Consider the following 27,021-nt stretch of genomic DNA (forward strand, 5'->3'; position numbering starts at 1 on the left):
TCAACTACAACAGGAGGGTGTAGACAGTCCGCACAGGGAGGGGGTAGGTGGGGGAGGGGCACACCTGGAGTGTCCAGCTTAGATGAATAGGGAGGCTGTGCCACTGGACCCTACAGGACACCTACTACATTAGGCCATTCTACCAAGCCCAGGTGACCTAGAAGCTCTACCTAATACATAGAAACAGACACAGGGAGGCTGCCAAAATGAGGAGACAAAGAAACATGTCCCAAATAAAAGAACAGAACTTCTGAAAAAGAACTAAACAAGCTGGAAACAAGCGATCCACTAGATGCAAAGTTGAAAACACTGGTTATAAGGACACTCAGTGAACTTAGTGAGACTTTCAACAGCATAAAATAGGACCTGGAAACCATAAAAAAGAGCCAGTCAGAAATGAAGGCTACACTAACTGAAATGAAGAATAATTTACAGGGAATCAACAGTAAAGTCGATGAAGCCGAGAATCAAATTAGTGATTTGGAATGTAAGGAAGCAAAAAACACCCAATCAGAACAGCAAAAAGGAGAAAGAATTTTAAAAAATGAGGATAGTGTAAGGAGCCTTTGGGCAACTTCAACGTTCACATCACGGGGGTGCCCGAAGGAGGAGAGAGAGAGCAAGAAATTGAAAACCTATTTAGAAAAACTGAGGGAAAACTTCCCTGACCTGGGAAGGAAAGAGATATGTAAGTCCAGGAAATGCAGAGTCCCAAACACAATGAAACCAAAAAGGCCAACACCAAGACACATCATAATTAAAACGTAAAAGGATAAAGACAATAAAATCTTAAAAGCAGCAAGAGAAAAGCAGTTACTTACAAGGGAGCTCCCACAGGACTGATTTCTCACTAGAAACATTTCAGGCCAGAAGGTTTGGCTACAAATGTTCCAAGTGATGAAGAGCAGGGACCTACAACCAAGATGACTCTACCCAGCACAGTTATCATTTAGAATCAAAGAACAGATAAAGAGCTTCCCAGATAAGAAAAAGCTAAAGGAGCTCATCGCCAGCAAACCACTGTTATATGAAATGCTAAAAGATGTTCTTTAACAATTAGAAAAAAAGATAAAAAAGATGACCAATAAAAGATAATACATACCTATCAACGATTGAATCGAAAAAACAAAATAAATGAACAAGCAGAACAGACAGACTCATACAGAGAATGTTTGACAGTGGACAGATGGGAGGGGGTGTTGGGAGGGATGGATAAAAAGGTGATGGGATTAAGAAATACAAATTGACAGTTAGTCATAGGGATCTACAGTACACGTAGGGAATATGGTCAATAGTATTCTAGTAATTATGTATGGTGTCAGATAGGTATGAGATATAGCAGGATGGTAATTACCTAGAAAGTTCTAAGTCTAATCTCTGGCCTGGATAACTGAAACTATATCGTCTGTCAATTTTAATTCAAATAAAAAATGATTTAAAAACTATTAAAAAATCGCCACATCCCTTTTATCTAGATAACTACCTGTAATTTCCCGCATTACTGTATCTGAATATATTACATGACCATAAACAAGGGAGGAAGGAAAGAATTTGAAAGAGACTGAAACTGCTAAACGAGAAAAGTGGGAATTAAACCGGGGCTTCACAGTTCCCACCAAAGGGTTCCAGTTCCCGCGACTGTCAACCAGTGCAGCCAAAGCTCCTTCGGGACTATCAGCTCCGTAGCGAACAAAAAGGAGGCAGAGCCTACGCTTAGACCCACCCCCTAACGGTTTCTTGGCCGCTGGCCTCGGCGGCCGCCGGACTCCCGTTTCCGGCCGTCGCAGGACCACAGTTCCCAGCATGCCTTTAGAGAGAGGTCTTTCCCCCTGGATGACTACTAATCCCGGCATGCCATTCGGCATCCCAGTACATTAGGTAGACTAGTGGAATGACCCCATTGCGCGCAGGGAATTGTAGTCTATTTGGCTGCCGTCTCCTGGAGGGGAGGGGAAGAGCCCGGTCGTTTTTGTCAGCTGAGGAGCATGATTCATAGAGGAGGGTCAGGAGACAGCAGTTCTGTCTGTGAAAGCCCACTTAAAAGGCTGCACTCTTCTTCGAGGAAGGGAGAGGCAGAGAAGCAAGCAGGCCCCCGGGCCTGACCGCGCCTCAGGCCGCTCGGCAGGCCTTACCGAGACCTGGGCCTTGTCGGGGGCGGCCTCGAGACTCTGGTTGCTGGGGGAATGGTGACGTCGCGGGGTGAAAGTTGAGGGGCGGTGACGTCGGGCCTGGCCGGGCGGAGGCTGGCGGGTTGGAGGCAGGAGGGAGGGAGGGAAGGAGGGAAGGAAGGAAGCTGGGAAGGAGCGAGCGAGCGGGGGCGCGAGGCGTTTACCTGGAGGCAGCGGCTGGGGCGCGCAGAGCGGCCGCGGCTCCCCCGCACCTGCGGCCATGGATGAAGAGCGCGCCCTCTACATCGTCCGGGCCGGCGAGGCGGGGGCTATCGAGCGGGTTCTGAGGGATTACAGCGATAAGGTAAAGAGCCTTGGCCCCGAGCTTGCGGTTTAGCGCCCCCGGGCCGCCCTCTGGGCTTGCACCGCGCATCCCTCCCCACCCCCCTCATTCCGGGGATGCGCATTGCTCTCCCCCCCAGAAAAACGTTTCCGACTTGGGCATGCGTGTTTGTGACCCCAGCCTTTGCCATCCGTACATCCTGCATCCCCCTGCCCCCACTCTGGCGCCCACTCCTCTGATTCCGGCCCAGCAGCCTGTCCTGCGGTCCTCCTCCTCCCGAGCGCGCAAGTCACACCCCCGGAATCCGTAGATGTGCGTCTGTGCCCTGTGCCCCACTCTTGGCTGCGTACATGCACGCGAGGCTTCCTCACCTGTATAGCAGAAAAATACGGGTTTCTGGGCATAAACACGGCCCTTGACATGCCTAAGACGTATCGGCCACGATGGTAGTAGTTCTTTATGTAGCTAGAGCACTGCGCCGTTTTCAAGGCGTGATGTCTCGTGTACGGTCTCACTTGATTCTCAGAATGTTTATGTAGTAGATGGTATTATCCTCCCCATTTTATAGATGCGAAAACCGAGGCTCAAAGAACTGAAATCATGCCAAGGTCATGGACAGACTATGTTGTAAGTGGGACGGAGACTCTAACTCCTAATAGAACCTATTATTTGTATCACATTAACAGCTTTCGCATCCGTTATCTCATTTAATCTTGACAGCAGTCCTGTGAGGTTTTATCTGCGTTTTGCAATTGAGATTCTTGATTGGTTAAGTAACTTGCCCAAGGTCATCCTTGTGCGCTGGGATTCCAGCCTAGGTCTTCAAACCATTCATTGTTCTTTCCACTGTACAACTCTGCAGTAAAAACGTATTTTGTTATAAATCCCAACCACTTCTCCGAAACTCTCCGAAAACCGTTAGCTCTCCGTTACTTGTCCTTCTAGGAATTTTACATTCTCACTTCAAAAGAGAGCATACCACACCTTTATTCTTCCATTTAGAAGGCTGCTTTATAGGACTGACTGACTACTCCCTCTGTGAAAACACATCCAACACCAGGTCACACCCTAGATACAACCTCTCTCTTCCTCTCGTTGGCTTCCATTCACAATTTGCTCTTCCGAGTTTGCTCTGTGCCCACCACTGCACGCCCATGCACTTTGTGTTAGTGCCCTGCCAGTATGCCGTTTCTGCCCTGGGTGGAGAAGGTCCAAAAATAAGACATCTTCATTCCCTTGCAGTCTTCCCAACAACCCTGTGCGGACAGTGGTGGTGTTCCCCATTTCACCAATAAAACTTAGGGTCGTGTTGCCCCAAGTCTGCACAGCCGTTGAGAGCTGAGGCTGAGATTTGAATCTGGTTTGTGTGACTGCTGTTCCTACAGGACTGTACTGCTTGCTTTGGGAGGATGCGTGGATTCAGTTCTGTTTATATCTTGGCTTATTCACTTTTTGATATGCTTTACTGTTGCCTCTCTACCTAATTTAGGTGAAACTCATTTAATGCATAGGTGTACGTATTGTGGAGAGTATATTAATTTTACTTGATTTATAACTGCTTTCCAAAAAAGACTTGAGGTAGCTGCAAACTGATTTTCAAAACAAAGGAATACAACAGAAACCTTGCTGTTGTGTTGAATCAATTAGTATTTATTTAGCACTTACTATGTGACAGCTATGTAGCGGTAAAGAGCAATTTTTTTTCCATAGGGAAGAGAGAAGGAAAACCCTCTAACTGAATCTTATCACCTCCTTTAATGTTTTTCCTCTCCTTCATGGCTAAACTAATTAAAACTCCAGATTTGCTTCCTCCAATTTATCTCTTCCTCATCTTGATCTTCCTCCAGGTTGGTTACCACTCCTGGCCAAATGCTGTCCGCTTAAGTTCTGGACATCTCCAGCTCCCTTTTCACATTGGGAATGTCTTTAAAGTTGCAGTGCCCAATGTATATTCTTTAAGGCGATGTATCTGACGTGTTTGGGAGGATTGAACTTTTTGGACCAACCCTGAAAATGCTGTGACTTGATCTGAACTGAGTCAGCTCCTTCAAAAAGAGTTCTCGTGTTTAATGCTGAGTATAGTAGGGCCAGAGTACAGAGAAAATAGCTGAGTTTCGTGTCCGCAGTGGGGCCTTGCCCCTCAAGGCGAGATTGGAGGCAGATGGATAGGAAGGGAAATTTGATCACTGTGGTACAGCAGTACGAATGGGGAGGTGGAATTAAATTGTCCAGCCCTATAGGATATGAAGTTGGAAACCCTGGAAAAGTAGCTGGATACTGTGTGCTTCATTTTCCATATCTGGAAAAATTGATTTCAGAAATGTTTAGAATAAGAGGTTGTTATGGGTCCATGAAGAGTCTAACCAAGAAGGGAAATGAATGATGTAGAGAGAGAATGATTGGTTCATAGTTTGGGGGAAGATGATCTTTATGCTACCTTATGTCTCTAGTAAAGCCAGTCCTCAAAAGGAGGCAGTCAAGGATAGTGGAAGGCAAGTGAAATTTAGAGTCAGATAAACCTTGTTTCAGATCTGCCATTATTAGCTTCATGACTATGGATAAGTTATTTTAAAACTGAATGTCAATTTCCTTATCTGTAAAATAGGAATAATATCATGTAAGTTATTCTGAGGCTTAAATTAAATGAAGTATAATGGCAAACACTGAGCACAGTGCACCTGGAAGCACTTCGGTCAGTGAGTTACATTTCTAATGATCAAGGTACTGAAGATGTGGTCCAAGCACAGGCTCTTGAGCCAGACTGCCTGAACTCTTGGTTCTTAATTTACCATCCATGTGGCCTAGGGCAAGTTACTTAACTTTCCTGTGCATCAGTTTATTCATCTGCCAAACCAGGGATAATAATAGTACCTACATCATAGGTTTGCTGTCAGGATTAAATGAGTTATATGTGTAAAGCACTCAGAATAGTGCCCAGTTCTCAGGAAGAACCCATATCTTAGTTTTTGAACAAAAAAAGGCAGGAATTCAATATGTGCCACTGAGTCGACAGAGTTGACATAAAAGAAATTGGGAGATAGACTTCATTCTTTCTCTTTTTCCTTGACATTTACACTTTCCGATGGGTAGCAAAATACCTGTGCCATGTTCAGAGCAATAGTTTCCTGTCTGGCAACAGGTAACAATGTCTAGTTCCTGCTGTGTTACAGAGAGTTTAATTTCCAAGCTTTCTTGCTTCATTCATTGACCCTGGTTATCATGGGGAGAGGGAAGATCTATTTATCCCAGAAAAAAACAAAACTTGTGTGTTTCTCAAGGTCATAATGCAGGTTGACTCAGCATAGGAAAGTATTTTTAAAATATAGGAAGAGTGGTGGTTCTTTTTCTACTCTTCTCACTTCACCTGTTAACATGTATTGAGTGGCTCTATGCCCTATGTATTATTCTAAGCACTTTCACATGTCATTACATATACAGTCATACCTCGGTATTCATTAGCTTCAGAACTCGTCAAACCCTGTACTCATTGCCTTATGATAAGGAAAAAATGTTTTAGCACTTGACGCTTGCTCAGAACTTACGGCACTTGCTAGCCCTTGTGTTAGTTACAACAGTGTCCAGCAAGAGAAAATGCTTTATCGTTTGGTCCTCATCGGTTTCCGCACTCATCATGAGTTCGGAATGAATTAACAATGAGTACCGAGATTCTACTGTAATCCTCTTATATTAAAGCTTATGATGGAGCCCTAGCTTAGTGGCTGAGTTGGTTGGAGTGTCATCCCATACACCAAAAGGTTGTGGGTTTGATTCCCAGTCAGGGCACATAACTTAGGTTGTGGGTTCGATTACCATTGGGGAGCATACAGGAGGCAACCAATCAATGTTTCTCATATTAATGTTTCCTTCTATTTCTCTCTCTCTGCCTCCCCCCACCCACAGCCTCCCCCCCTACCCCCCACCTCCCCCCCCACCCCCCGCCAGCCTTCCTATCTCTTTAAAATTGATAAAAGCGTATCCTTGGGTGAGGAGTAACAACAAAAAAAATAACTTATGAGGGAGATGTAAGTATTCCCTTTGGGGGGAGTAGGAAGTTGAAGTTTAGAAAGACAAAATGACTCTCTCTGGGCTCAAGGGCACATGGCTAGTGACAGACCCAGTCCTAAGATTTCATATCCAGGGCTCTTTGCAAGGCCATGTTCCCTTTACCCTGTTTATTCTGTGTTTTTGAACACAGGAGAGAAAGGTTTTTCAGAGCCAGTATACTACTTCCTTTGGCCACTGTTGGACCCTAACTACCTCCATTCCTGTTACAGAAATAGCTATTATGGGAAGTGCATATCGTGCTAGTCTAGGCTGTCCAATCTCCTTTTTCTCTTTTAGGGTCTATTCTGATGAAGACCTAGTAGAGAGATTGGTTGCCATCATTATGATTATCAACAGTTAATGGTGATCCAGGACCCCAAGACACACAGTAGTATCATAGGATGTTTAGACTAGAAGGAAACGCAAAGATAATTGGGTCCAACCCCTTCAGTTAATAGGTAAAGAAACTGAGGCCTAGGTCATCAACTCTGATGACAGCCAGAGAGGTGGCCTGGTGGCTGTAGAGGCCACCTGGACATATAGTTATAACAAGCTCCAACAGGATTCTATGTTAGAAGTATGGCAAGTTTATGGACAAATGAAAGATAAAAGTTTTTTAAGATACAGGTAAGTAGGTCTCTAAGAGTAGTCCTCATAAGAGAGGAAAACCACGCTAATAGCAGTAAGGTCTTAATTTATGTGATAGAAGCACCTGATTGATAGGGACCTAATATTAGGACAGTTCTAGAAATGCAGTCTCCACGTTTGAATAGGGCATGTAAATATTCTGTACTATGTAAGGGGACTTTTTGCTTTCCACTTTGAGATTGAGTTCTGACTCTGACTTTATTCCACAGAACTTTGCAGAAGAGCTTGTTTAATGGACTGTTCTTTGTTATACCTTCTTATTTCCAGGTTGGGTTGTATAATCTCAGTTACTGGCATTTACTTGTAGAAGTAATCTCTGTTCATGAAACATAGCAAGACACACCCCCACCCCCACCCCAGTTAGGTTAATGCCCTTGTATTGGTACCATTTGAGTGTATCTTTGGAAATCTATGAAATAACTCCTAGTTCCCTTCCATAAAGAGTTCAGTTTTGCCCACATCGTAGGCCATGCAATAATAACAATAGTGGTCACTTATCAAACACCTGTTATGTGCAAGGAGCTATACATAAAGAAGGAAATTCTGGTGGGTAGAAAATTTGGGTAACTTGACCACGGCCACACTTTCAGTAAGCAGCGGGACTGGACTCTAACCCAGTGCTCTGTGACCTCTGAGCCTGAGCTCTTTGAAGCTTACAGTGGAGTGTCTTCAAAATGAGTCTGGTGTGTCAAACTGAGCTGTTCCTACCTTACTAGATCTCTTAATTGAACAATGGTTTTACCCTTTAGTTTATATTTGACTTGTTGCTCCTGTTTGTCTGGAAATTAAGCATATAAGGAAGGTGAGGTGGTTGACTGTTGGCTAGCAGTTCTAGAAAGGCATTAGTTCCTCCTTTTCCTTCCTTTCAGCTATAGAAAGGGGGGAGAGTAAAGGTTAGAGGTACTGAATAGGTTGGGGATGATCTAAGTTGGATAAAAGAAGTCAGCCTTAAATATCTTTGGATCCAAGCAGTCTTAGAGGGCTTGAGTTTCTGAATAGATTGGCATATTCAAAATTCAATCTTATTGTCTCACATACCAGTATACTTTCTAATTAAATTAAGCCTTCATGCTATTTAGATAGGGCTTTTGAAAGCTTTTCTTTCTTTCTTTTCTTTTCCCTTCCTTCCTTCCATGTTGTGGTTTTATGACAGGATCAGCTTTGCATTTAAAAAGCAACGGAAAGATTTCATCCTTTGTACTGTTCTAAATTATCACCTTAAAAGTTTAATTCTGCATAGAAACTGTTTAAAATATATAACTTAATGAGGGTCTTCCCAAAGATTTTTTTTCTACTCCCTTACTGTAAATCCCGAAAAATGTTAAGGAGAATCATTATATTGGCAAATAGGTACATTCACTTCAGATAATTAGTGGAATTCACATATAATGGCAAAGAATAAGCTTTCTTGGTTTCTAAGTACAATTGTTTATTTTCATTTGTATTGGACCTTAACTAAGCTTCAGTTTACAAACTTAGCCTGATGTCTGGTGCTGCTTTATCTTTTATCTAATGTTGGTTTTTACTTAACCTCAGGTCTATAAATTCCTAAGTTATAGCCTTCAGATTTACAACTTGTTCTTCTTTCTTCCTTTTCTTTCTTTCCTTGTTCATTAATTCACTCATCTTTTATTTTGAAATTTCCCTTTTAATTATAAAAATAACATACCAACAGTGAGTTTTGTCCAAAAAATCACCAGAAATTTCACCACCCCTATACATTTGCTTTTATACAATAGTTGCATTTTAACACTCAGGCTTTTGTTCAAATGCATCCGTATATTTATATAGGTACTTTAATCATAGACAGACATAACTGTATAATTTGATGATTTACTCTCTTCCACTTGAAGCCACTGTAAATAACTTTCCATGTTGTTATAGAGCTTTTTAGCCACCTTTTTAATTGCAATATAATAGTCTGTCAGGTGGATGCACAGCAGTTTATTCCATCAGTCTCGTGTTGTTGGATAGTCAAGATCCTCTTTTTTTTCTTTTATAGTATTAGATGGCACTGCAGTGAATATGCTTATATATATAATTTTTCTCTCTTTCTGGATGATTTCATTAGTGTAAATTCCTAAGAGTAGAAGTTCTGGGTGAAAGGGTATGGATATTTTTATGGTTTCTAATATGTGTTGCCACATCACTTTCCCTTTCAAAGTTTGTGTCAGTTTATACTGCTGCCACCAATACCATGTTTGGATTATGGATGCTCAGTTCTCAGAGAGCTTTATGTCTTTAGTCTTGCTCTCCTTTTATCTGGCCCGCAAGCTACTGACCAAAATATTCCAGACTGCTCAAATATTTACACTTTCCTCAGAGTCTTCCTGTGCACCTGTTACCTCTCTTTCAGTTCAGGTATAAATTTTAAAACTCAGCCCCTTACCACCTGACATAATTATTTTAATTGTTTTGTATCCATACGTATAGCATTTGCTCTTAGGTTTCCTCAAATGGCCCCTCTCTCCTTTCTCTAAGTCTTCCCTCTGACCATTTCTTACATTCGGAACTGTTGCACTGTCAACATTTCTTCTCCATCTCATTTAATTTCAAAAATTGCTTCTTCTACAAAGCTGTCAAAGCACAACCACCTGTAATGGTAATATCCTTAATACTTAGTGTGCTTAACTCTTGGTGGGTTGCCAGTAAATGTTTGTTAGTGTGGCCAATGTGGGAAATACAAAGGAAAGGCAGAGAGATGTTCAGTGGAGATTTTTTTTTAAAGGAAAGCTTAGGATTCATAAAAGCACTTGATTCTTCTGAATAAACCTGGAGAGGAGAATGAGGAGTTTTGTGCTCTAGTTTTGGGGTACCATCACTTTCTGTGACAGTAGACAAGTCAGCTTACTCCATCATCTATTGTAGCTACAGAGTGGAAAATACAGTGTTGTTGCCAATCATTTTAGGAGTCATGACACTCTCTTTTCCAGTTTTTTCCCCTCAATATTATTGGCATCACCATCATTATAACCCTAATATTTACCGTTTATTATGTGTTAGGCACTGAGATGGTGTGTTATATGCCATAGCTGTTTTAACCTTTTACAACAGCTCTGTGAACCAGGTACCCCCTCTTTTCACATGAGAAATCCAGTTATGGAGAGTTTGTTAATTGCTCAACTACCTACTAAGTGATAGAGCCATGATTTAAACCCTCATTTTTACAGAATATTTTTCTGAGTATTCTCTTCCCTATCTATAATTTTCTGGTGATTTCTTATTGCATATGAAAAAGAAAGTGCAACCCCTCAGCAACATTGGAAGGCCTTTCCAAATCTCTGTCCATTCAACATTTTCATGCTCATCTTTCTTCACTCCCCCACCCCCTAACATGTCCTTTGTTTTACTCTGACAGAGCTGCTTATTTCACAAATATATCACACTGTTTCATACCTCTGAGCCTTTGTTTCTATTCCTACAGTGCTTTCCATTTGCCTCCTGGAAACTTCTATTCATACCTCAAGGTCCTGTTCAAATTCTCCATACTGCTTGCAAAGCATTCCAGATTTCCCTGGACAGAGTTAGAGGCTTGGTACTTTGTACTCCGTGGTATATATTTTTGCGGTAGTCTTTTCATACTGCTTAAAATTATTTGCTTACATGCCTATCTCTCTGAATTTAATAAAGAAGAGTGAGACATGATATAAGAAAGCAGCATTTTTACAGAGACATTATATATTATTAAACAGCCAAAATTAAAAATCTGCATATTTAAAATGACATTGTTTCCCTTTTCCCCCCCTCAGCATAGGGCTACTTTCAAATTTGAACCAACAGATGAAGATAAAAGAAAGGTAAGCCTTAATGTTACTGTGTGTATGTGTGGTGTTTGTTTCATTCATAGACTTTCTAAACAGTGGACTTGTTTTCATCTGATGGTTATTTAGTTTTTGGTTTCCCTCCAGTTTGTTTTTAGGAACTCTGAGAAGAAAGCAAGTGCCAGGTTTCATACACACAACTCAGTCCTTCTCCACCTCACAGGACCATTACACTTGGATCAGTCAGAACAGTGGGAAGGGTGTGCTTAATGGCAGGACTTCAGGCTGCCTAAAATGTTTTACTAATATTGTAAAGCTTGGTTTTGTGTTCAATTGTGGGAAAACAGCTGTTCATGCTGCTGACCCTTAGCCACATACTGTTCCCTGTGCCAATGGCTATTTATGTTTTCAGCAATTGTCTAGGCCACTTCATGGGCATAGAGGAAAATGGAGTCGAGGGACCCACCGATAAGAGGAGTTACAAGAGAAGGTGCCTCAGAGATATGACCAAGTGATATGTGTCTCCCTGTTGGGTTGCCTATAGTTGCTTTACTTAGTTGATTAGAGCATGATGCTTAAGGAGAAGCTCACCAGTTTTATCTGTGTTTTGCTGGGCTGCATACTTCTGTCCCTGGCCTCATAAATGCCAAGACCAGGTAAAAGAGCATGACTGAATCATTGTAAACCTATCACTGCTGCTGGAAAAATAACTTAAACCTAGTGCTTTCCTGGTAGTGGTTTGATAATACCTTGAAATCATCCTTCTGTTCACCTCTTCCCTCAACGTCTAATGTCTTCGTCCTGCTCATTTTATCTCTTATGGTTTCTTCAGCCCATTCTCTCCTTAACCCCTGCCCTAATTCAAGTTTTCATCTGGATTACTGCACCAGTGTCCTAACTGTTCTTTCTTTTTCTAGTTATGTGCCCTACAAGTCCATTGTCCATAAATCTAGAAGAACAGTCTGGTCGTGTCACTCCCAGTCTTTAAAACCCTTGAGTGATTTTTGGCCTATAAAGTAAAGTTCAAGCTCCTAAATGTAACATACTAGATACTTAGTGACCTGATCTCTGCCTACTTTTCCAGCTTACTTCTCTCCCTTGTATTTTATGCTATAGCAATATAAAATGTTTCCAGTTACATACACATTCACATCCCTTCTGATTCTTATTTTCTCCCTTTGAATACGTTGTTTTCTACCCAGAATGCCATTTCCTTCATGTATCCCTCTACTCCTTTAAACCTGGTTAATCCTACAGAGCTCCAGGAGCACATCCTTCAGAAAGCCTCCTCTGGAATTATTAGGATGAAATGTCCCTTTTCAGCATTCCTATAAAATTCTACGTAAATCTCTAACACTTTACTTATACATTATTTTTTAATTATTTATCTGTCATTATTAGACCCAGCAAACTCCCTAATGACAGATACTACTATTTATCTTTATGTCCTTCACACCTAGAATGCCCAGAACATAATAGACACTTAAAAAGTATTATTGGCCCTGGCTGGGGTGGTTAGAGCATTGCCCTATAAACCAAAACGTCGTGTGTTTGATTCCCAGTCAGGGCATGTGCCTAGATTGTGGGTTTGGTCCTGGTCGGGCACATACGAGGGGCAACCAGTTGATGTTTCTCTCTCACATAGATGTTTCTTTCCCTCTCTCCCTCCCCTCCCCTCTCTCTAAAATCAATAAGCATGTCCTTGGATGAGGATCTTTAAAAAAGTATTATTGAATGAGTGACATGGAGAATAACTTTTGGAAGTTAAATATTTAACTAATTTTCTTTTGGATTTGGACAGTGTGACAAGACTAGAATACCTTTTAGAACAGGGGTGCTCAACCAGGAATGTGCTGCCTGGGGGACTTTTTTAAGATAAACCTGCTCAGGCCTGACCCTTTATCTACTGAGTCAGAATTTGGGGGTGGGATCCATGCGTGTGTATTTTTATAGATGGTCTTTAGGAAACAAGTACTCACTCATTTGATGGGAGTGCAAAATGGTACAATTCCTGTGGAACAGAAACTGGAAGTATCTACCAAAATTACAGATGCATTTTGCCATTTGACCAAGCAATGCCACTTTTAGAAATCTGTTTTGTGGATAGGTTGAACTCAAGTAAAAAGTTATTCGTTGAAGCATTGTACACAGTAGTAACAGATTGGAAACAACTAAGTGTCTAGCAATTAGGGAGTATTTGAAGAAGCTAGTGTATGTCTACATAATGGAATATTATGATGTGGTAAAGAGAGGGAAAGAAACAAACCATTATATGTTAACGGGGGAGAGGTAAGTGAAAGTAAAAGAGTCATGTTGTTACAAGAACATATTTGTTAACGTACTTATAATAGGTATTCAGGCTAGAAAAGCAACTGCTATTTATTTAATTTAGTTGGGAGAATCTATACTATATCTGTATGGGAATCGGGTGCTAGAATTTCATATACATTTCAGGTAAGGGAGAAAAAAATTCCCATAGTTATTAATGAAGTATGTTTATTTCTTATAGGATAGTAGCAAAACCTAAAGTTTTCAAAGTATTGTGCTTTACTGGCTTTTAGATCTTTGGAGATGGTAATTACTGTACTGGTGTTATTTTCAGTTCTAGTGTGCAGATTTCTGCTTCCTGGGAGTTCTGATACAAACAAATGTCAGTAGGGACCTAGCTAGGTAATCTTCATTAATGGAAAAACATTGACAAACAAAACCATTTCAGTCTCCAAGGATTAAAACTATTAGTGACTCTTTCTTGCCTAAGGCCCTAAAAAGAGTTTGAAATCAAAACTGTTCGAGTGCTCTAAAGGATCTACATACATCCTGAGAGTTTAGGTTCTCGATGTAGAGAGACATGGAATAGTAGGCATATCTCCACACTAAACCCAATCTGAAAATAAGAGGAACTCAAATTACCATCCAGTTTGTTTTTGCTACCCTAGTTCTCTTTTTCTTTCCTAAACATGTCTCTGGAGCCTTCATATGGTAGCTGCTGGGTAACTGCAGCACCCTCTTTGATAAATTACAGGTGCTATCTCTGAAAAACACAGCACTTTGCTTATGTAAAACCTTTGTGACAACTTAGGAGTAAATGTGAGGGAACAGAGCCTTTCAAAAAATAAAAATTATACTGAGATTTTTAGGAAATAGTTATGAGTTAATGATCCTTAGACCTAATTCCTAACACTTATGTGGTGTTTTGCATTTTTACAAAGATTTGCTTTGTAATAGTTATGCACTAATGCTCTAAGTATGGCAAGAATGTCACTCTCCCTATTTTATTGATAAGAAAACCAAGGATCACATTAATGACAACTTGCCAACATTCACGTAACTAGTGAGTGGTGGAGCCTCAGATAGAGGACAGATTTCCTGCCTGTTGTGTGTAGCACCTTCACTGCTCCTGCTCATTACCACTTAAGGTGTATTTCATAAGGTTTGAAATTATGACTCAGTACCTTGTTTAATCTCTTATTTCATACCTTGAGACACCATTTAGGCAACTAGGCTTAAATTGAAAGATAGCAAGGAAAATTACCAACTAGGAGTGCTTAAATTTTTCCAGATAAAATAAAGTCAGATACAACTGTTAATGTTTGTGTATATATGCAAATAATTCCAGGTGCATGTGGAGTGGATCATTATAGATTTGGATATAGGCACCTGTGCTTATTGAAGCACTTCCTTTACATTTTCTACCTAAATTGTGATTACCAGCACATAAATACATCATGCAAATACGTAGGATGGGAGTAGTATGATGAATAATCTGAAAGTTTACATCTCCAAGAAATGAAAGCTCTTACTGGTTTCTAAAACACAACTGATCCCAGACCGATAGAGTACTAATAATTGCAACAAACATTGAAAAATTTGTCATAAAATGAACAAAAGAATTGCAGCTCTTTCACCTGTAAGATGAGAATACAACTCGATAAAATGTGGAAAACTTCAGTTGTTATCTGGGATAAATTTTTGTGTATAGTAATTTTCCTCAGAAGAATGAAGAGGAAATAGCCAAATTTCAAGCATTTATTTTATTAGCTTCAAATTCACATAGGTAAGCCCATATTTCTGTGAAGGCAGACAGTAACTGTTGAGTTGAGAATTCTTTGAGGACAAGAACACTCTCGCTTCTCTCTGTATTTTCCTCCTCCAGTACTGCATGTGGCACAAAATCAGCACCTATAATATAAGCGCCTATTAAATAAATGAAGGGAACTTGGAAATTGAATGGAGGCCAGAATTCCTATGATTTGTACATATTGTTTGGTGTTGAGTTTGATATCCTCTTAACTATACAGCAGAATCTCAAGCACACCTTATAATGTTGTTTACTGAAAAAGCAGGATATAAAAGTACACATGCAGTATGATCACAACCATGTTAAACTAATAAAAACTATACAAAGAAAAATGACTGCAAGAAAACTCACTAAATGGTGACTATCTGAATATTATTACTACTGTGTATGATATTTTTCTTTCCCTTTTCTGTAATTTAAACTTTTGTATTAGATTATAATGGTAGAAAATATTATAATATACATGTTATATTTGTTTATAGTAGTGTGATTGGAGGCATAAGCAAAGACCAGTACTTTTTTTAAAAAATCATTTTTTTCTCTAAAATTGAGCCTTCTTGATTATCTTACACATTATTTTGAGTGGAGCATAAAAATACTATTACATTTAGAGATAGTATTATCTACACAGCCAGTTTATGGAGTGAAATAAATTTATATGAACACAGAGTTCCATTTTACCATTTGAAAGATTCTGGGTTTTTTTCCTTTTTTTTTACCCCATACTTGGCATATTAGTGAAGATCTCTGTAGTCCACAAATCTTTTTTCAGTAATTTCTATATTCTAGGTACTGTGTTAGGCTTTGGTTCCTAAGTTGGCTATTTGCCTGTGGTGTTTGGTTTGACACTTTCTCAGCTAGAGGTACATACTGAGGATTACCATTGCGGACTATAGAAAATGAATGGGTAAAATTTCCTATTTACGTTCCCCTATGGAAATTGCGCCAACCTAGAAACATTAATCCTATAGTGTGGACCCCTTCTTGGGAATAACTTGAGGTATGGATATTGGTTCTGAAAGCCTTTCACTTGAAGTTGTTAAACTCTAATTTTCACTAAAACTAATGAGCTTCATATGCCTTGCACATTTGACTCAAATTTTATTTGGTGTCTTTATCTTAGGGAATACTTTCATACATGATACAAGTACAATTTACATTTAGAAACCAGTAACTTTAAACATTTTTAATATCTTTATTTAACACACACACACACTACCAAAAGCATCCCATACTTTTTACTTTTTAAAGTTCTCATTCAGTTGTGATCTGACATAAAACCTGACTGGAGATGATAAATTGTATTGTAGGCCAGGATGAATGCCTCACAGTAGTTCAAAATAAAACAGTACTTCTTTTCAAACTCCAATTTTTATTTCAGATGTTTTGCAAAGGCATTGAAAGATACATATAGGGACAAAGAACAAAATAGCTCTTCTGACTTAGTCCATCATGTGGCATCCTATATGTGATCTTTGGATCACTTTTTAGGATTTCTGCCTGGGAATGATAAGAATAGTTTCTCTGATTTATACTTGAGCGTTTCAGATCCATTTTCTCGTACAAAAAAAACTCATCAAGAACTTCCTCTTCCAGCCCTAACAGTGTGAGGAGTTATACGGATCTGATCCCCAATAAAACTGGTGGTAAAAAAATCTTTTCTAAAAATAATCACTTAAAACCTCTGGAAATTGTCCTAAGAGCATACAGTCAATGAAGAGATACTTATTCAAGAAAATCTACTAAAACTCAGTAAGAAAAGTGAAAGTTTGCGGTATTTGAACTAAGACCTGCTTCCTCCCTTCCTCCCTCTCAGCTGAGCCTGATGGAAACTCTCCTCCAAACTGATGCAACCAAGAACACAGAGCTGCTTCCTCTTCCATCAGCTCAAAGTTGGAGGGCTTTCTTCCCAGTGGGCACAGGGGATAAGCTCAGCATTTTTTAATCCCGCCTTAGCTATCTGTTGCTAAGACTAAATTCTGAGTGCAACTGAGAGGTGGGGTCTTCTTCCTTTCACCTAGCCCCCACTCATGGGACAGAGGCACTGCCTTAAGTGTGGTACCGATAAGAACAGTGGGACCCCAATTGCCCTTGACAGTGTTGGTGGGACAGAGGTTCCACCCTGGGAGAGACAAGCTGCTGCTCACCCATCCCCTCCAATTGCTCTCTCAAGGAGGTGTTACACTGAGAGAAGGAGGCCATTGTCTCTGCCCCCAGCATCAGAACCAGGGCTCAGAAATTTTGCCCAGAGGAGTAAGTAGACCTTATAACAGAGCTTGGAATCTCTCCCCAAAGGAACCAGCTTCATTTACAATGAGAGTGTGAAGTTCATCCCTGAGGGTGCAGGTTGTGGTGAAAGGCAATTGGGAAGAGATTGAGCAATTCATTGAAGATACAGGCAACCAGAAGGCTGGCTGGTTTGCTAGAGAGGGGAAAAGACAGCGGAAAGGAGCCCTCCTGTGGTTAGAACAAATCATAAATACTGACCTCAGGAAATATCCCTTCAAAGGAGCCCTGATAGACTTTAAGTTTGCAAGGCAGTTTATTTCCCAGGATATTGTTGAAGATAATAGATCAATCAGCTTGGCAGTTAGTGGAGTTTAACAGCAGGGTGTAGTCAGAGAAAGTAAAAGAGGAGGGACCTACTAAAGCAATTGTTATTCCAGGATGAAGGTGGGCCTACTCAAGGGCAAGCCCCCTAACAGAGAGGGAGGGGAGATTATGCTTTACTGAAATAATTTCAGCCAGTCTCTGAACAAATAGACAAATAACAATATCAAGTGTTGGAGGGTAGGGGCATTACCCAGTGTTACTATAGTATATTATCTAAAATGTGCAATTCCCCCTGCCCCTACCCAAATGAGACATGCAGAGAAACAGAAAAGATTAACCTATACTGGGGAAAAATGCAGGCAGTAGAAATTGCCTGTGAGAATGACCTGATACTAGATTTAACAGACAAAAGAGTTCAAAGTAGCCATTATAAATATATTTGGAGAACTAAGGGAAACCATGATTAAAGAAGAAATGCAGGTTTGATTAAATGTCGCATAAAGTGGAGAATACCAGTACAAAGATAGAAATTATTAAAAATAAAAAAGAACCAAATGGAAATTTTGTCATTAAAAAGTGCAATAAAGTACAATAACTGAAGTGGAAATTCACTAAAGGGGCTCAACACTAGGTTCAAACTGGTGGAAGACAGAATAAGCAAACTTGAAGATAGATCAATAAAGTGTATACAAGGTGAAGAACAGAATAAAAATAATAGAAAATGAAGAAAGCCTCAGAGAATTGCGGGACAACCTTAATGTACCAACACATATGTAATGGGAATACCAGAGGAAAGGAGAAAGAAAAAAGAGAAGAACAAATATATGAAGAAAAAGGCTAAAAACTTGCCAGATTTATTGGAAAACAACTTATACTTCCAGGAAGCTCAGAAATATACAATTAGGATATACTCAAAGAGATCCAAAATCACTACATCATAGTAAAAATGCTGAAAGCCAAAGTTAAGGAGAAGATCTTGAAATCTTGACATTTCTGATGAGAAGTCAGCCAGTGGCAGTGAGATAACATATTTAAGGAAATCGAAGGAAAAAACCTCAGCCAAGAATCCTACATCCAGCAGAGCTCTCTTTTAAGCATGCAGGGGGAATAAAGATACCAGATAAATGAAAAATTGAAAGAATTTGTTCAAGACCCACCTTACATGAAATACTAAAAGTTTTTCAGACTGATAGCAAGTTACTCCAAACAGCAATTTGAACCCACCCAGAGAGCACCCTGGTAGAGGTAATTATGTAATTGTAAAAGCCAATATAAGTGCATATTTCTTCTCTTTTTTCTCTTAACTGATTTTTCAAAGCATTTGTATAAAACTATGTATGTAATTTGTCGAGCCAGTAACATATACAGATGTCCTGTATTTGCCAAAAACAGTACAAAGGTGGCTGAGACCAAACCTGTATTGCATGAAGAAAGTGACTCTAGATAGTAACTTGAATCCTCAAGAGCACATCAAGATAACCAGAAATGATAAATAAAAAAGTTATAAGTAATGATAATAAAAAGCTATGAGTATATATCCTTGTTCTCCTTTCTCCAGTGCCTTTAAAAGACAAAATTATATGAAGTAATAATTATAATGTATTGTTGGATTAGAAACATTTATAGATATGAGGTCTGTCCAGAAGATACCCAGCCATGTAATATGGAAAAGAGACATTTATTGAAGAAGATACAAGCTATAAGAAACACTGTACATAGGACAATGACGCCTCCGGCCCCTTCAAAATAGGCACCTTGGGACCTCACACAGTTCTCCCAGTCACTATCAGATGCCCCATCATATTTTCCTGAATCTCACTGATAGTCTGAAATCTCTTTCCTTTCAAAGGTGATTTTAGTTTTGGGAAAAGCCAGAAGGCACAGGACACCAAATCTGGACTGTAGGGGGAACCAGGTCACCTGGGTGATTTGATGTTTTGCCAAAAAACTCTGCACTAGATATGATACATGAGCCAGTGCGTTGTGGTAATGAAGCTGCCAGTCACCATAGCTGTGCCCTTCTTGATCATCTGAATAGTTTCTTTGGAGGAATGCTCAAGCTTAACACAAAATTTGAGGCAGATTTGTTGCTCTACCACTCATTTTGAATGCACAGCCACACAGTACACATGTTTACTCAGTGGTGTCTACCACCCCCACTGACTAGTACAGTGAGGTTGTCATTGTTCACACGTGCATTCCAGTCCATGCTCCTTGGCTAACAGGGTACATTGATGTCACACAAAATGTTCTCGTTAGATTAATAATGGCTGGCTTTTTTCCGGACCGACTGCACACACGTGTGTGTGTGTGTGTGTGTGTGTAACATTAATGTCACAGAAAGAAAGGAAAGGAATAGCATCATGTAAAAGTAATGTTATATTAAATTAAGTTAATATAAATCTGGAGCTGATTCTGATAAGATGTACACGCTAAGTAATCCCTAGAGCAACAAGTAAGGAAATAACTTGGTTTTGTAGGGAACTATAAAACTTTGTTGAAAGAAATTAAAGAAGATCTAAATAAATGGAAAAACATCCCATGTTCATGGATTGGAAGACTTACTGTGGCTAAGATGACTGTACTTCCCACGTTGATCTGCCGATTCAGTACAATACCTTTTAGAATCCTGGATAGCTTCTTTGTAGAAACTGACAAGCCAGTTCTGAGATTCTTATAGAACTGCATGGAATTCAGAACAGCTAAAATAGTCTTGAAAAGAACAAACCTGAAAGACTCAGAATTCCAATTTCAAAACTTAGTATAAAGCAACAATAATCAAGACAGTGTGGTAGTATCATGAGGATAGATATGTATAAATATAAATTATGTATATATAAATACACACACACACATCAAAGGAATAGGTTTGAGAGTCCAAAAATGAACTCACATGTCTATGGTCAACTAATTTTCGACAAGGGTGACATGATCATTCAATGGGAAAAGAATTATCTTTGAACGAATGGTGTAATGACAACTATATAGACACATATAAAAGAATGTAGTTGAGCCCTGACTGGTGTGGCTCAGTGGGTTGGGCATCATCCTGCAAACTGAAAGGTCGCTGGTTCAATTCCCAGTTAGGGCACATGCCTGAGTTTCAGGCCAGATTCCCAGTTGGGTATGTGCGAGAGGTAACTGATTGATGTTTCTGTCACACATAGATGTTTCTGTCCCTCTTTTTCTCCCTCTCTTCCCCTCTCTCTAAGAAAAAAAAAATAAAATATTAAAAATAAAAGAATGTAGTTGAACATTTACCTCACATTATATTAAAAAATTAATTAAAAATGGGTTAGACCCAAATGTAGAGCTAAAGCCATAAAACCCATAGAAGAAAACAGGGACAAATCTTCAGAGATTTGGCAATGGATTCTCAGATGTGACAACAAGAGAAAAATAGATAAATTGTACTTCATCAAAGTTGGTTTTTGTACTTCAAAGGCTCCTGTCAAGAATGTGAAATGATAGTCCACAGAATGGGCAGATCACATTATCTGATAAGAGACTTGTATCTAAAATATAGAAAGAACTTAATAAAAAGACAACCCATTTTAAAAATGGGCAAAGGATCTGAATAGACATTTTTCCAAAGGAGATACACAAATGGCCAGTCAACATGAAAAGAACTCAACATCATTCATTATCAGGGAAATATAAATCAAAACCACCATGATTTACCATTTTGCACTTCTGGTATGGCTAGAATCAAAAAGTCAGGAAGTACGTGTTGGCAAAGATGTGGAGAAATTAGAATTGTCATATTGGTGGGAATGTGAAAGGGTGCAGCCAGTCTGAAAAAGTCTGGCAGTTTCTCAAAAGGTTCAGTAGAATTACCATATGACTCAGCAGTTGCACTTTTACGTATCTACCCCAAAGAAGTGAAGTTATATATCTACACAACATATAAGTGAATATACTACACAGCAGCATTATTGATAATAACTAAAAGGTGGAAACAGTGCAAATAACCAGCTTGACAAAACTTGTCATACCCATACAGTGGAATATTTTTCAGCCATGAAAAAATAACTGATAAGTGCTACAGCATGTATAGCCTTGAAAACATGCTAAGTGAAAGAGGCCAGACAAAAGGCCACATAATATATGATTTCATTCATACGAAATGTCTAAAATAGGCAGATCTGTAGTGACTGAAAGTAGATTAGTGGTTGCCTGGGGGCTTTTGGGAGAGGGGCATTGAGGAGTTACTGCTAATGGATATTGGATTTCTTTTTGGGGGTGATGAGAATGTTCTAAAATTAGATGCACCAGTATAAATATATGTACTAAAACCCAATAATTTGTATACTTTAACATGAACTTTGTGATGTGTGAATTATGTTAATAAAGTTGTTATTAAATACTAATAAGTAACATACACTGCATGCCCATCATCATTCCAAGCACTGCATGAATAGTAACACATTTAATCTCACAACAAGGCTATAAAGTAGATAATGTTATTTTACAGATGAGGAAAACTAAGGCACACACATTACAGTAAGTCCTACTTAACGTCACCAATAGATTCTGTGACCTTAAGTAAAATGATGTATAACAAAATCAGTTTTACCATAGGTTAATTGTTAATAAACAATACTTAAGTTCCTACAGAATCTCATCAATGTTCTAATAAAATGACATTATTCAAGGAGCTTCTGTATTTGCCTAAACTAGTGCAGTGGGAGGCCATGGTTCAAGCCTACAGTCTGGCTCTGCATCCAGTGTGCTGCACCATACTGCCATTCATTAATAATTGAATTGACCTGTTGTATAGCATATGGATCAGTTCTATTCATTTTCTGATTTTAGGCATCCAAAATTTGAGACTTGATGTGGAGCATAAACAGAGCTTTGACATTGAACTAATTATGAGTGTTGACAGGAAACAGAAAAGCATGCTTTGCAGTGTAAGTGACTGGGTAGGATGACTAGTGAGGGTATCTCATGTTGGCTATCCCCATAAACTGTGTAGGAGTACTTGACATAGAGGAATTAGACATGCTGAAGACTTTTTCTTTTTAGATTCCTCAGATTTAGATTTTGGCCAAAAATGTAAGGTTCCTTTTTCTCAGCAGTTCGTTTCTTCCTTACCAAGTTCGATCATGTACTAAGGAAAGTGGAGGACTTGTACAACTTTGACTAATTAAAAACTCTTAGGGACCTGAGAGAGTTCTTCACTGACCAGACATTCCATTGTTCCAAACTTCCCCATTTATAAATGAAAAACTAAGAGGCTGATTGCCCAGGATCACAATTAGTGAGTGGAAGAGGTGGGATTCAGGTCAGATCCTCTGTCTCCTTTTCTGCATCAGTGATCCTCCTCGAAGGGTTCTTCCTTGGGGAACTCACAGTGTAGTAAGAGACCTGGAGTATCTTCCGGCACAGAGCTTCTTTCTAAGGTATCTCACACTCTGAAGACTTTCAGTAATGGGAGCTCAGAGCAGCCAGCTCTGCTGTGGTTGGATAGCTTTAATCGCTAGAAAGCTCCTTATATGAACTCTGAATCTGCTTTGGTTGATCATCCTACTTTGCCCATATCCCTCTCTGCCTCTGCCTTTTCCCACCATTTGTCTTCTTACTTCCTTCTGCCATTCCTTCTCTCATTTTTCCCCCCACTTACTGCCCAACACTCACATTTATAAAGAAGCTTTCTCTGGCTAAATTTTCGATACTATATTCCTTCAATCTTTTAATAACAGTTTAAATTGCTATGCATTTACATTTCTCATTCATTAACATATGTTCAATCTCTCTAATATCATAAATAATAAGAGTCATGTGTTTTTAACCCAAAATAGACTTCTTGTCACTTGGTTAGAATTTATTTCTCTTGAATAATTTGCATGTACTTGAATTTTAAATTGGGAGCATTTTGAGTTTTGTACATAGCCCTGATATTGGGGCTGTGCACACAGTGCTTAGCAATGGACACTATAGAATCCATAAAATTAATATAAAAGTTCAGTGTTATATTTATAACATCAATGCTTTCCTTTCTCAAGTGGCTTTGCCTTTAAAAGGCAAATGCAGATAGAAACTTCCTTGCGATATTGATCCTGTGTAGAGTATGCCTGTTAATGTTTCTTTATCTGTTTGTCCATCTGGTCATCTTTATGATATAATCTGCATTAGCCTCTCTTCTATGCCAAGCACTATGCTAGAGAGTTTTTAATATGTCATCTCATTTAATATTTATAAGCTCCAGCTGTTAGCCCTATTTTTAGAGATGAGGAACTGAGGCACAAGTGTTTTCAAGAAATTGCTCAAGATCATATAGCCATAAGGTGCAAAGCTAATGTTTGAACCCAGCTACTTTTTAAAATTCAGTTGTACTGTTTCCCAATAAGTAACATAGAAGATGCCTTATACCCTGCAATATGTTTTCTCAGATGCAATCTGCAAGTATATTAAGTAATTACAGTAACCCTGTGAAATAGATACATTTTTTTATCTTACCATAAGAAAATTTAGTTTCAGACAGATTAAGCAGATCAGTCCAGATCCAAGTTCAGAAAATAGTAGAACTAGGGACTAGAAAGAACTCAAATAATCTATTTCTTTGCTTTTTCTGCTATACCACTAGTGTGTTATTATGCCTTTGAAAACCTCTAAAATCTTAGAACTGTCTCATTGAGACAACTTACCTTCCCTCTTGTTTCTGTTCCTGGCTATCTTAGTCTGCTCAGGCTACCATAACAAAATATTATAGACCGGGTGGCTTAAACAACGAAATTTGTTTTTCACAGTATTGGAGTCTGGGAAGTCCAAAATCAAGGTTTTGGCAAGGTTCATGCTGAAGCTTCTTCTCTCAGCTTGTAGGAGGCTGTCATCCCTCTGTGTGCTCACATGACCTCTGTATGCGGAGAGAGGAGAGGGAGAGTGGGGGCGAGCTAGCTTTCTGATGTCTCTTCCTAGAAAGGCACTAATCCCATTGGACTAGGGCCCCATCTTTATGACCTCATCTAACCCTAATTACCTTCCAAAAGCCCCATCTCCAAATACGATCACATTAGGGGTTAGGCCTTCAAAATATGAGTTTAGCGGGGACACGGATACTCAGTCTATAACATCAGCTTCAAATCAGTTATACAGGCCTAGACTACTAGAGCTGAGAACAAGGGATTCAGAGAGAGAATAATGTGTTCAGATGAACAGTTCAGTGTTGGGGGGCAGATGGCATTGGAGACAAAGTAAGGAAATTTCAAGGAGACTGTATATAGAAACTCTCTGATACACTGAAAAAGGCAAAGGGCTGTAAAATCAATGGGACCAGGTCTGTATCAGCCACCAAGATGGAAGGCATGTGTTGTGACAGCATCCGTCTTCCAGCCTTGTTAATATACTACAATATCAAACTATAGCTTGTGCTAAGAATTCACTGAAGATTAAATGAGATAATGTTTTTTATTACTTAGTAAATTCTAATATGCAACAAGTGATGGTGCTTCTGTATTTGCCTGGATATTATCTTAAAATACTAAAAGATATTTTGCATAGGTAGTGGGGGAAAGGGCTTTCTGAAAAATAAAAACTCCTACTTAAGTAATAAGAGAAGCAGAGTTGGCTGGTACAGTATTTGAAAAGAAGTAAAAAGCTTTAACATGCTCATTTCTGCCTCAGTTAAGAAAGGAAGGGCAAATGGTTGGTTTTGTCAGCTTTCATTTACACCTAAGCTATCTTTTCCATCTATTAGTGAAGTCTTGATGATGCAACATGTCTTTATCAGGATTACTAATTAGCAAAGAAACTTGAGCAAAACTTACATAATTGTTGTTATTTTGAACTGGCTTTTCAGTTTCCGTAGCAAGATCACCATCATAAAGATCATAGCTAGGAGCACTGTATTACTGAAAGATGTACATATGCTAGAAAGGAAGCTAGAGATGACATTTAGGAAGTGACCTAAAGCTTCTTTCACAAGGGCAGTAGTCATTAAATAAAAAGTGAGAATCACCATTGCCTCTCATACTGCAAGTAGGAAAAACCCTGAAGGGTAGGATGTAATGTTAAGCTAAATATAACTGGACCCAGCTGCATGAGTATTCATTTAGAAAATTTCATCTTCAGCTTGTTATAAAGAAATTCCAACTTTGACCTCTAGAATTTATCTCTCTCTAACTATTTTATTAAAAGTACATTTCAGAATTCTGGCAGTAAGTCATTAACTATGTAATATTTTTGTAAAATATGATTTTTAAAATATTTCTTGTGGGACCAACAACATTGTTCCCATTGTTAATTATATTCTTATTTTAGAATTTAATACCTTTCTCTGTCTTTGTTTTGTGGGTGCGCACACACACTCACACTCACATGTGCTGTACACAGAGGGCAAAAGTTTAGAACTATCAGATTTAGGTGGCTGCCCTTCAGCTTCAATTAAGAACTAAAATTAGATCCCTGTGGAATATATATCCAGTGACTTCCATCAGAGGACAGTGTAGGCATAACCTTGAGAGTTCAGGGAGGCATCATCCAAGGAATCCTGCTTTAACTACAAAATTCCTTAGATACTTGATTTTTTATCTTTAAAAATTTATGTGACTTTTGGTGTTGTGATTTGTAAAACATTTGTTTATTTTCATGTAGAAATTCTTCCCCACTTCTATCCCCAATAAATCTTTTAGTAAAATAGTGGTTAAAGTGGATGCACCCAAATTGTCCTGTGACTTTCAGTATCCCTGGCTCTGTGCCACATCTCTCAGTTGAATATGCACAGTCTATTTTAAGATCGGGGTCCTATCCCATCACTATAGTAGTATGGGTTGATGGAGGGAGAGCACAAATCAAGCATATGGCTAAAATTTTAGACATAATGGGCAAAATAGGAGAGGGAAGGTCCATTCTTACTGAAGAAAAAGTGGTCGACTCTAATAAGTATTTCACTACCACTATAGTGGAAGAACAGAAACATTAAAAAAATAAGTAGAGCCATGTTTAATGACTTAGTCTGTTTATTTAAGGAGAAAAAAAATCAGTTTTCAGTAATTCCTTTCACAAGCCTAGCTTAACCCAGAATTGCTTTTAATGTTGGAACACCGATTTTCGCTTTGCTTCTTGTATACCACCAGATACCAGTAAATAAAAAGAGAGTAGGACTGAGTTGAATAAGAATCTGAGTACCCTTTCCCATTGTAGCTTTGTGTGCTACCTTAAGAAAATCATTTAGCCTCTGGGGAGTCAGTTTTCTTATTTGTAAAATAAAAGAAATATTCCCTAGTCCTGAGTATGTTATTAGGTTTTTTGTTTTTTTTAAGGATTCTGTGGTCAAATAAAGGAAATAGCAGTTTAAAGCATTAAACTTTTTTCCTCACATCTAGGAATCTTAATATTTTAATAAGCCTTAGAAGTTTCCCATACTTATTCTTCCACAGTATCCATTTTTAATAGAACCTCTTGCACTGCTAGTGCTCATTAATATTAAGTAGTCATTATAGCCCCATCTAGCTCTTAACATTCTGATCCTGGAAACTGCACTCA

General features: G+C 39.0%; 1 protein-coding gene across 7 annotated transcripts in view; it reads left to right on the forward strand.

Annotated features, from left to right (window-relative positions):
- The first annotated feature begins 2,265 nt into the window (after positions 1-2,265).
- The window catches only part of RIC8B (RIC8 guanine nucleotide exchange factor B), a 102,594-nt gene continuing 77,838 nt past the window's right edge, over positions 2,266-27,021 (forward strand). For 3 of the 7 annotated variants that reach the window (XR_006653805.3, XM_024579149.4, XM_024579151.4), the window contains exons 1-2: positions 2,267-2,472; positions 10,893-10,940. Coding sequence is in view for 5 of the 7 variants with exons in the window: in XM_024579149.4 (XP_024434917.2) it covers positions 2,389-2,472; positions 10,893-10,940 (132 nt within the window). In the remaining 2 variants the exon portion in view is untranslated. Of the gene's footprint in view, positions 2,473-10,892; positions 10,941-27,021 lie in introns of all 7 variants that reach the window. The other 4 variants (XR_006653804.3, XM_045186810.3, XM_045186809.3 and 1 more) reach the window with 2 other exon arrangements.

The sequence above is a fragment of the Desmodus rotundus genome, chromosome 3 (genome assembly GCF_022682495.2).
Source record: "Desmodus rotundus isolate HL8 chromosome 3, HLdesRot8A.1, whole genome shotgun sequence".
NCBI lineage: Eukaryota > Metazoa > Chordata > Mammalia > Chiroptera > Phyllostomidae > Desmodus > Desmodus rotundus.